We start from the raw sequence: 11100 nt of genomic DNA on the forward strand, positions 1-11100 counted from the left end.
TTTATTTTTAAACCATATTTAGTATTGTAATACTTATTTATCATATAGTATATTGCTGGCACGAATCAAACTTAATGGCTTAGCTTCCGGTTAAAGGGCAGCTCTTTCCAGTGGTTGGACAAACGTCTATTTCCTGTAGTTAAACAGAAAGAGTAAGTCTTATACAAGTGGAAATCTAGTTAGGCAGCGCCGCGGTCAGCTCTGTGGGTCCTGCTGCGGGCACCGTCCTTGTTACCATGGAGACCAATCCACAGCGCTACTTCCTGTGATGCTAACCTCGAGTCTAGAAAACAGCTGACGCGTCGATATTTGAGCGTCGGTCGATCGCAGGATATGTCGCCGCACAGAGATGCTAAACTTCCACCGCTATCACCGTCACAAAAACAAATGTAAGTGATGAGGAGACCGCTGTAGAGACATGTTTTACCGGTCGGTTGACTGCTGCCCGGTTAAATCAGTGAGGGCAAAGCTCGTAGAGGCACTTCCGGTGTCAAAGAACCTGCCACTGATGTGTAAATGCAGCTGCAACTGTTGCCACAGTGTTTGGCATCTGCCGTTGTTGCCACACTTTGGAGGCATCTGCCCTCTAGCCACACTTTGGAGGCAGCTGCCACTGTTGCCCACTTTGGAGGCAGCTGCCACTTTTGCCACACTTTGGATTCAGCTGCCCTCTAGCCACAGTTTGGAGGCAGCTGCCCTCTAGCCACACTTTGGAGCTAGCTGCCACTGTGGCCACACTTTGGAGGCATCTGCCATCTAGCCACACTTTGGAGGCAGATGGCGTTGTTGCCACACTTTGGAGGCATCTGCCATCTAGCCACACTTTGGAGGCAGCTGCCCTCTAGCCACACTTTGGAGGCAGCTGCCCTCTAGCCACACTTTGGAGGCAGCTGCCACTGTTGCCACACTTTGGAGGCATCTGCCACTGTGGCCACACTTTGGAGGCAGCTGCCCTCTAGCCACACTTTGGAGGCAGCTGCCCTCTAGCCACACTTTGGAGCTAGCTGCCACTGTGGCCACACTTTGGAGGCATCTGCCATCTAGCCACACTTTGGAGGCAGATGGCGTTGTTGCCACACTTTGGAGGCATCTGCCATCTAGCCACACTTTGGAGGCAGCTGCCCTCTAGCCACACTTTGGAGGCAGCTGCCACTTTTGCCACACTTTGCATCTGCCCTTGCTGCCACACTTTCGAGGCAGCTACCACTGTGGCCACACTTTGGAGCCAGCTACCACTGTGGCCACACTTGGGAGGCGGGTGCCGTTGTTGCCACACTGTTTGGAGGCAACTGCTTCTGCTTTTACGAGCTGCCGCTGTCTCGCCGTTAAATTAACAACGTTCATCTCGACTTAGCCCTGTTCTTTTGTTTCAGACTTACAAATGACCACAGTGTTCCAAATAACACTGTCCAGATGCCAGCGGAGGGACAAGAAGGACAAAGTGCAGTGAGAAAGGTAAGTAAACTATCAACAGGTTCATCTAAGCTCTGAGGATTTCAGTCAGAGTAAGATTACCTTATGTTATTAAGAATAGGCAAGTGTAATTTGATTGCTGCAAAGATATTAAGTCAATATCAACAGACGTTGGGATGAATGAGAGCTCATGGCGGACTGTGAGACTGCCGAACCATGTGGCCTATATAAACCACTGTCTTTAGTCAATACAGCCAACCATTGTTTGTCACTGTCATTGTAAAGTCAAACACCTGTCTTGTCTCTTGTGTGTTTTTGTGTGCCACGTTAGTTGTGTGTTGCAGGCGGCAGTCACATTTATGCAGGCGCAGGGAGAAAGCCCCAACTGCTGATGCACATGGAAAACTATGTGACAAGGGAGCTTCATACTATCAGTCCCAATGAGCCCAAACACCAGGAAGTGAAGCTACAGGTGCTGTGGCTTTTTTCACAATACAACCAGAGAAAAATAATGTAAACGTACATGTTCAGTAAACATTTATTATTGTATGTCTGTACTGCATATCTCCATCTACCTTGGCAACAGGTCTACCGTCATATCTTTGGTTGTTTCATCAAAGAGTTCAAAACCTACCAACCCATTCTGTCTGCTATCAAAAAGGAATATGAAAACACGTTGGGTCAGTAGCTCTGCAAAAACCTGCCTCTTCCTTTTGATCATTTTTAATTTAAAAATATTTGCCCTAAAAGAACCCACAAGTTCTCAGATCCTGAAGTGAATTTTCTCAACCACAAAATCTGAAAGGATTCAATTGGCAATTATACAAGATGATTAAAAATATTCATGTTGGAGAAGTTTATTCACGTTTTTTTTTTCAACAAATCAACTGTCACAACTGTCGTAAATAGTCTTCAGCCCTTAAGGCATAATAATAGATTCTTTATCATGCAATACAAATTTGTTTAGCATACCAGCAGGATCAAATCCGAGAACTGGAACCACTGCGATCCCAGCTGTGGCTGGTGAGGGAGGAATGTGAGCGGAAGATTCAAGCTCGCTCTGGAGAGGAGCAGGTGGAGATCGGAGCCTTGAAAAGGGAGAAGCAGCAGCTGCAGAGGGACATCGAGGCCGCGAGGGAGAAAGACACGGGCACTCAGCAAGTGGTACATACCTTTGTATATTTATTAAGTCATGTAATGTTTAAGGTCTTACAACTTGGTGTGATCAGTTTACAGATAAATTCCAGTTTTTCCAATATTTATTGAAAAAAGGACAATTTGAAAAATTTGGTGTCGGTAAACATTTTTATTAAAGTAAAGTTGAGATCATAAGATTAATTTGAGATTAGCAACCTTTTGCGTGAGTCACCCCACTATGTTCCATTCCTCTCCAGGTAGAACATCTGCAGTGTGAGCTGTCTAACCAGTATCTGCGGTACCGGGAGGAGCGTGACGCCCGCAGGTTGCTGATTGGGCAGCTCAGTTACCTGACAAGAGCTTCTGGGAAGGAGGAGCACAGTGCAGATGAAAATACAGGTGAGCCCTATAGCAGGAAAATGACATCACTGTTCATTTATTTTTCTATTCTACTTCTTTAAAAAATAACGCACTGAATAAGAATGTCTGGTTAAGACCCACCAGGTGTAGACTGTGGTTATATGACAGCCACTGAGTGTCAGGTGTGATTTTCCTCTTCATCTACTTTGTTACAATAAACAAATAGATCAACCTTCAACATGTCTTCTACAGTTTATGTTCAATCAAGTTTATGTCAATCAATCAAAATTATAGTTCTTAAATATAGTGCATTCATAGTGCACTAACCTTAATTCTAACCCTAACCCTACCAAGCAGAAAGTTTGATTTCCTGAATGATTTATTTTATGTTAGTAATTTATGATGAGAGACTTGCAAATATGCAGCTATGAATATCCCAAAACAAGCATATTATGTTGAGATCTGTTTCCCTTTTGAAAGAAGAGGCCAAGGATCCAGAGGCGCTGCAGCTCGCTCTGAGGGTCTGTCGAGGAGACCTGACTACAGCCCAGGAGGAGCTCACAAGGATGAAGGCAGAGTACTGGGATGTTGTACCACGACGCAACTGGGACACCCTGGAACAAACACATGAGCAGACACTCCTGCAGGTATCTTATAAACTGTACTCATAGTAAACCTGCATATAATTCAGTATCCTCATCAGAATTAGTATTTAAAATGAAAGAATTAATAAAATTCTTCTTCTGTCCAGTTGAAGACGCTGCAGGGTGACTTTAATCAGCTGAGGAGTGAGTACGACACCTTGCTGGAGCTCCATAAAGGAAGTGACATGCCGGTTGAGACACTCGACTCAACCACTGTGCAGGTAGAAGTACTTTACTTCAAAAGTGGACCCAATATGCTGTGGTGATTTTGTAAGGAGCTGAGTTTCTCCAATTTCTTTTTCAGGTGGATTTGAGTTTGTCTAAGGGACAAAGGCAAATTCAGTCCAGCCAGCGTGAGAGCGACACCCTCACTGTCCAGGAGTTCAGGTGACATGAATAAGATGCATAGAAAGCACACACACAATTACAGTCAAGTATATTCATACCATCCTAAATTACAATCTGCTTCAGAGGGGCTTCACAATCTCTACTACATACAACTCCCTCAATTCAGATAAACACAAACCTGACACATATACATTAAAAGAATATAGACAAGTTATTCTCTGTGACAAAAGCAGGTGTTTGTAACTCAGATTCAGAGAACACTGAGGTAATAGAGTAAAGTCTTCACCCATAGTTCAAAATTCCATGTACAAGAAGTCCAGAACAGGTTATTAAAAACAGGCAAGGAGCCAAAAAATGAAAACAGCCAGTAAAGGTCACACAGAGAGAGGCTACACAAGGAAAAACATGAACACATGATGTGTACATGAGGGGGACTATGATATCCTGGCAGGGAATAATGAGCAGAGCAGAAAAGGGTTTGTTGGTGGGAAGCACAGACCGGGCCTGAGAAATACACGCTGCAATAACAGGAAATGTTATGATATCAAAATAAAACAGGAAATGCAATGTTAAAGGGTTATAGGCATGTTGCAGTTCTCTTTTGCTCTATCCCTATTTGTTTTCTTCAAGAGAGTTGTTTCTGTGTGTGTAGGGAAGACGTGAGCACAGCGTTCCCTCTGAAGACGGATGAGGAAATCAATGAACTTGTGACCTTGGCTCAAAGTGAAGCAGACAGAAACAATGACATCATCTCCTCCCAGAGGCTCCACAGCTTGGTAAGTACCTGCAGAGGTTAATCAGAACCAGATCAGGGTTCATTGCCAAGTAGGTTAACACATGCAAGGAATTTGCTGTGGTATGTTTCCTACAGTACAGTACAGTGTAGTACACCATAGCTTGACATGCACATCCTTAAAGAGATATCTACAAATCTCAAACACACATTACAACACTGTGTTTAACTGTTGTTCAGCATTTAGTAGCTCTAACTTCATTAGAATCCATTCTGTTTCAGAGATATCATGGTGCTTTTAATTTGTCACAGGTCTGTAGTTTGAAAAACCGTCTTATCCTTTTCTAAAATATTTCTTTCTCGACTTTAATTCTCCAACAGCCTGAAGAATCTGGTGTGGCAGCCCAACCTCCAGTTCTTGACCAATCCGAGGACAATGTTGAATCAAATAGTTTTCCAGCCAGCAACTGATATAAAGTTGTAATATTTGTATTCGTGCCATTCCCCCTCTGCTGTTATGGGACCAGAAATCCAAATCCCACCAATTAATATAATAACTATCAAATGTGCCTTGTAGAATTGGTAAAGGTCATCTTGCAATATAATTATATTTGTATGTTTATTCTTATTCATTACATTGTCAACAGACTTTAAATGTGCAGTTTTCTTGTTAAATGGACAAACTGGATCTGCACATAAAAGAAAGAGCTATTCATCCAATTCCAGATCGCATGGAAAACCACATAATATAGACCACACTTAAGAATCACTGCATCAGAGAGGAACGTTTATCATGGTGCACAGTTATCAGAACTCTGCACCATCGGGCTCAGTCTGTACGCACAAGGTCAGACGGCAACGAAAAGAAACTAACACATATCCAAAATAACTTAAAACATGTGGTTATCCCAGCTGGGCCTTTATCCAAACAACAAAACGGAGAAACAGGGCAGAAAGGGAGGAAAAGAAAGATCAACAGAACAATGTAGCTGGAGAATCTGAAAAACTCAGGAGGATTTCCCACAAACACCACATCCCAGTACACATCAAGCCTGCCAACACACGGAGGCAGACACTGGTCCACCCCAGAGTCAAAACACCCAGAGAGTATCAGATCAACGCAGTATGCAGGAATGCTCAGATCTGTACATTGGGGAAACTAAACAACCCAGCTCAGCACAGGAGAGACAGCTCCTCAGATTAGGTCCCAACAGTCCACCTACATCTTATAGGACAAGGGACATTCACTGGAAGACAACAATGTCCACATTTTGGCCAGGGACGACAGGTGGTTTGAAAGAGGAATGAAGGAAGCCAGTCCGGTTGACTGTGTTTTTCAGCACTTGGATACAAAGGTACTAACCAAAATCATTTTTTAAAATGCAGAGGAGGGAGAATCAAAATAAAAAAATGTAAATGATAGCTGTTGTTGTAAGTTCACAGATTTGTTTTCAATTTTCTTTTTGACTATGTCTTTGATAGAGGCCCTGTGAATAGCCTTAAGATAATCTAGAGGTAGTGGGATATTGATTTTGGAAACATATTGGTGTGAAGTTAGTATAACTTTCTAAATATTTGAAGTATATGATGCAATGGCATCCACAAACTTTATCTTCTTCAAAAAGTTAGTTCACAACAATAGGACTATGCTCGAGCCACTACTACTACTACTACTGTAATAATAATATAATAACACTGTAATACAAATATCACCAATAATCATCGTCATCATGATTTGAGCTGCAGAAAGATCAGATAAACAAACTACCAACGAATGTAAACAACCGAGTGACGTATGATGACTCCAGCCCCCACAATGCACCGCGCGCTGACGCCGGCACGTCCTGGCAGCAGACCGATCTGCAGCCGGTGGCCTCGGCGGAGCGGAGCGGTAAGTTCTTCTCTCTGGGTTCCAGGCAGCGCTCGTCCGGAGCAGTGAATGGAAACATGTGTGGAAACCGAGCCCGCTGCGTCAGCCCCGCGTTTGGACCCGGACAGCGGGGTGTTCCGGGCTGGTTCCGCTGCTCCGGCCCGGCTCGGGGCTCGCGTCGGGCACGCCTATGTAGGGCAGCTGTGTCCGGGCTGCGGAGCGCCGTGTCCGCGGGCCCGCAGGAGGCACTTGGAGGAGACGGGGTATTTTTAGCCTCCAGCGAACATGCCAGCGTCAGACAACCGGCCCGCGTGTCACCCTCAAGAAATACCATGTTAACGGAGGCTAACCCGAGTCTAACTCGGGGTTTAAACCAGGCTAAGTTAGCAAAACAAGACAGCTAGTATTAGCCAGTTAGCTGCTGAAATGAGCTTGTCAGTAGATCAACCTCTCTAAATCAGATTTCACTTCACTCCCCCGGGCCTGGAACCCAACGTGGGCTGGTTTCTACACCGTGTTTGGGTTTGTCCTCCAGTGTCGAAGCTCAGAAACAACTGTGGAGGCTTTCATGAGAGCACATGACCCGTGTTGTCACTGGGAGGCCTCGGTTAGACTGGGACATGGACACCGGGGGCATCGGGGTCGCCTTGTTGTGTTTATTACACCCTCGAGTATTGAATCCTGATGAATTGGTTATTTCCCCGAGCTGCAGGAATCTGCCAGTAACTGTCACTGGTGCACATGTAAAGTCTACGGCTTCAGGGCTTCTTTCATATGGGTGTTTTTAAAATGACACCGCCCCATAAACATGTGTGGAAAGTATGAAACACTTTAAAGTTACATGTATTTATATTGTAAACCGTTTTTACTGTTTGGTTTATACTTTTAAATTATCTTATTTTATGTTCTTTTACACAGTTTTATTTTACTTACTCTCTCTGACTAATAATATAATAATAACACTGATAACCATAGTAGGTTATTTCCATCTATTATCTTTACCACTTGTACTTTTATGGTCATCAGGGACTGGAGCCACTACTACTACAACTCTAGTAATATATTAATACTATACTAGCAATAATAGTAGATTATTTCCATCCATCTGGGGCCGGAGCCACTACTACTGCTAATATAATAATATAATAATGCTATAACTTTTTATTGATTTATCCTCTTTATGTATTTCTTTAAATTATTTATAATTTATTTTCAATTTAGCCTTTTTGTGTCTGCCTCTAGTGTTAACTCATTGCAAACTGATGAGTTGGCGTTTTCTCAGTCCCTGTTTTCACAGAGCGTCTTCATTTCTTAGTGTTCTGTTAAGCCCTAGCTTTGTGTGTGTGTGTTTGTGTGCGTGTGTTTGTGTGTGTGTGTGTCTGGGGGAGGTGTTTTTTTTGTGAAGCACTTTGTGTTACATTTTGATTGTACGAAAAGTCCTGTATAAATAAAGTCTGGTTAACTTTGTAGTCTGTTGCAATAGAAGCTCCATATACAGGGCATGAGGAAACCGGCTGTTCATGGTGCCCACACTAGTGGGTTTACAGTAGACTCACTACTCACCAGAGGAACGTTGTCATGTGGTTGTCGTACTGCTCGGCAGGTTTGACTCATCAGCCAGACTGTGGTGTGACAGGGAAGGAGTGAAGTGAACTTGGTCAATAAAGCGCTGTGTGCATTGTCTCTGTTTCAACTCAACTTATTATTTAAAATGAAACTCTGGGAAAAAGCTCTCTTACTTTAATGCTATAGCCTCTGTAGATTTTGACTATTAGAGATTGGAACATATGATCGATTTTACACTTACATTCCTTCACCCATGTTTTGTTTATTTCTCTCTGGCTCCCACCGTCTCTCTAACCCCGTCCCCTTCTCTCTCTCTCTCCATCCTCCCAGTGTGTCGCAGGGTGATTCAGGATGGTGGACCAGCCTCCGTGGGAGCAGATAGGTTCCAGCTTCGTGCAGCACTATTACCAGGTGTTTGACTCTGACAGAACACAACTCGGATGCCTATATGTGAGTGGAACAGAGCCATGTTTTTGTTGAGTTAAGAGATGTCTCATCATAGGGATGGGCTGCAGAGATTTGGGGAATGAGATGTAGCAGGTGCTCCTGCTGAGTGGACGTCAGATTGAAGCTTTGTCAGGAATTCAGAGTTGTTTGTTTTAACATTAACAACAAGGTAAACATCATAACATACCACTAACAAAATGTAAACTAAGGCCGAAAAAATGCAGGCATTATGTTGTCTGTAATTAAATTGTTCTTTTCCCCGAACAACCTATTAAAAAAAAACATGATAAATATTTAATAAAATTATAAGAAACGTAAGACTGCTGCAGCTGCCAAAGCAGAGATCGAGGAGCGAGGAGGTCAACTGTGCTAAACAGCTGATAAAGTGTTCTGTCTAACTGCGATGTTCATCTACTGTTGGCAGGTTTTTATTACTTAAATTAACTCCTTCCAGCTCAGTAACCTAATAACCACTTTGTTTCTGCTCCACACAGATAGATGCATCATGCCTTACGTGGGAAGGACAACAGTTCCAGGGGAAAAGAGCAATTGTCGAGAAACTCTCTGTGAGTTTTATTTAGTAACTTATTGCTTTATAAAGAGGTAACAATTGTGGGGGGGGGGGACCCCGAACCTTTTAATGTTACATCTGTGGATACAGACAGCAGTGGGTAATGACCATGTGTTTGTGAGTTCAGTGATAATCATGCTACTCTCTCTGTTTTTAACTTCATTGATGAAATTAGATACAGATAAATGAGGTGATTCTTGGGCAAATGTTTTGATGTATGCTCTTTTTTCAATTTATTATCTTCTAACAATAATTAATTCCTGAATTAATCTTTCTCTTATCTGTGTGTGTTTATGTGTTTTTTTGCCAGAGCCTCCCCTTCACAAAAATAGCGCATAGTATAACAGCGCAAGATCACCAGCCAACTCCAGACTGCTGCATCTTGAGTATGGTGGTAGGACAGCTAAAAGTAAGAAGCACAGTCATTCATGCTTTATTCAGATCAAGAACATAATAAGATGTTTTGTTCTTTGTTTGTTTGATGTAGGTGTATATAATGCAAGTGAGTGATTTGGAAACTGTTAAATGCAGTAACGTAACATTTAGCCTTTCGATGACAATTTCCTTCTTCTATTTCTTTCACTGAGTTGAATTTAAAACATGCAAGAGAAACTACTTTAGTGTCCATGTGATGCCGTCCTCCATCTCAGTCTTTGTCCTGAACCTCTTCTGTGTGTTTGACTGCAGGCTGACGAAGACCCCATCATGGGATTCCATCAGAGTTTCATCCTCAAGAACATTAACGATGCATGGGTGTGCACCAATGACATGTTCAGGCTGGCCATTCACAACTTTGGCTAGGCCCGGCCCCCGCCCTGGTGGGCCAGCCAAAGGGAAGGGCACTGTGCGAAGTATGGATGGATGGACGGTGGGGAGGGAGGGAGGGAGGAGTCGAGGATGGAGAGAAGAGGGAAATCTCGTCCCCCCCCTCCTGCTGTCTTATTTACGCCTGTCTGGAAAATCGAGCAAACACCGAATTGTCGATGTCAATCACTGAACCTCATCCAGGTGGGTTTTCAGACCACCCCAGCCAGTAGAGCTGCAAAGTGTTTGTTCCTGAGAGCCGGCCGACCAATCAGACGTCCCAGTGTGCCACTCTGCTGCTCTGCATGACGCTGGGAGACCCTCATTACAATATCTACACTCAAGCCACCAGAAAGACAAAACAGCTGACCGACGCCATTAACGCATCCTCTGCTCGGCTCCCTTCCCTTCATTACTCTATTCTAACCCGTTCTGCTGTTGACTCCACTGCTGACACCTCAGATCTGGTAGCACTGTTGTTCACTGGTTTGAAGATCCATGTTCAGGTCCAGAGTCGGCTTCATCTTCACTTCTGACTTGTGTTATAATTTGTTTTTAGATGACACTTGTGCATTGACTTTAGCTTGCCTTAGTGCATTTTACTGATTTTATTATTCTTTTAACTCATTGTTAACTTTGCCATGGTACACTCCAGGTTTTTCCCTCTCAACCAAAGAATCATGGAGGACATAGTTTGACCCTGCTGTGTGATATGCTCTGATCTTACATACTCTCTGTCTATCTCTCTCTGCCATTGTCAACCTCAGACTTTCTCACGCGTCTGGCATGGACTACAGCCACGATACACAATAAAACCCAGACTTTTTTTCTTAATGCTTATGGATTTGTCTCTGTATCATTCTCTTTGACTAATTGTTTTCCCAGTCGGTCTCCACAGTGACTCCTCGTACAAGTGTTTACTTTAAAGCAGGCACAATGCTCATATTCAGGTTCATAACTGTAAGTATGGTTATTACTTGAAAAGATGTACATGCTCTAATGTTCAGAAAACGCATCACTTTCTTCATACTGTCCATTGCTGCAGCTCCTCTTATGTCAGCCTCCACTGTTGCTAAACCTGGCTCTGTTAGGGGTCGTGTCAGACCAGCCGCTAGGCGTGCGTTATGCAAGTGTGACATCACAATGGTTTGGGAAGTATGGCCTGTACTACTGACGAGGTGTTTCAGGGGCTTCACTGTTTTCTGTG

The 11100-nt window shown here is 43.5% G+C and overlaps 2 protein-coding genes across 2 annotated transcripts; both read left to right on the forward strand.

Moving 5' to 3' along the window:
* Positions 1–238: 238 nt before the first annotated feature.
* tsnaxip1 (translin-associated factor X interacting protein 1) lies at positions 239–5926 on the forward strand. Its single transcript, XM_053427203.1, has 11 exons — positions 239–389; positions 1374–1455; positions 1745–1885; positions 2000–2093; positions 2381–2577; positions 2808–2949; positions 3391–3557; positions 3662–3775; positions 3859–3941; positions 4555–4678; positions 5017–5926. Exons 1-11 carry the CDS (start codon positions 334–336, stop codon positions 5104–5106), a joined length of 1290 nt encoding a protein of 429 aa, XP_053283178.1. The 5' UTR covers positions 239–333; the 3' UTR covers positions 5107–5926.
* Positions 5927–6461: 535 nt separating this feature from the next.
* nutf2 (nuclear transport factor 2) lies at positions 6462–10727 on the forward strand. The gene is made up of 5 exons (XM_053426526.1): positions 6462–6526; positions 8402–8521; positions 9013–9084; positions 9400–9498; positions 9777–10727. Exons 2-5 carry the CDS (start codon positions 8423–8425, stop codon positions 9888–9890), a joined length of 384 nt encoding a protein of 127 aa, XP_053282501.1. The 5' UTR covers positions 6462–6526; positions 8402–8422; the 3' UTR covers positions 9891–10727.
* Positions 10728–11100: the final 373 nt, after the last annotated feature.

Source organism: Pleuronectes platessa, chromosome 7, assembly GCF_947347685.1.
Source record: "Pleuronectes platessa chromosome 7, fPlePla1.1, whole genome shotgun sequence".
Taxonomy (NCBI): domain Eukaryota; kingdom Metazoa; phylum Chordata; class Actinopteri; order Pleuronectiformes; family Pleuronectidae; genus Pleuronectes; species Pleuronectes platessa.

Excerpts from the sequence above, each read along its gene's own strand:
- tsnaxip1 (XM_053427203.1), top strand. The coding sequence starts at position 334 with ATGTCGCCGCACAGAGATGCTAAACTTCCACCGCTATCACCGTCACAA. Across the intron at positions 1,886-1,999 it reads ACCAGGAAGTGAAGCTACAG|GTCTACCGTCATATCTTTGG; the intron begins GTGCTGTGGCTT and ends CCTTGGCAACAG. Across the intron at positions 2,578-2,807 it reads ACACGGGCACTCAGCAAGTG|GTAGAACATCTGCAGTGTGA; the intron begins GTACATACCTTT and ends ATTCCTCTCCAG.
- nutf2 (XM_053426526.1), top strand. The coding sequence starts at position 8,423 with ATGGTGGACCAGCCTCCGTGGGAGCAGATAGGTTCCAGCTTCGTGCAG. Across the intron at positions 8,522-9,012 it reads CACAACTCGGATGCCTATAT|ATAGATGCATCATGCCTTAC; the intron begins GTGAGTGGAACA and ends TGCTCCACACAG. Across the intron at positions 9,085-9,399 it reads CAATTGTCGAGAAACTCTCT|AGCCTCCCCTTCACAAAAAT; the intron begins GTGAGTTTTATT and ends TTTTTTTGCCAG.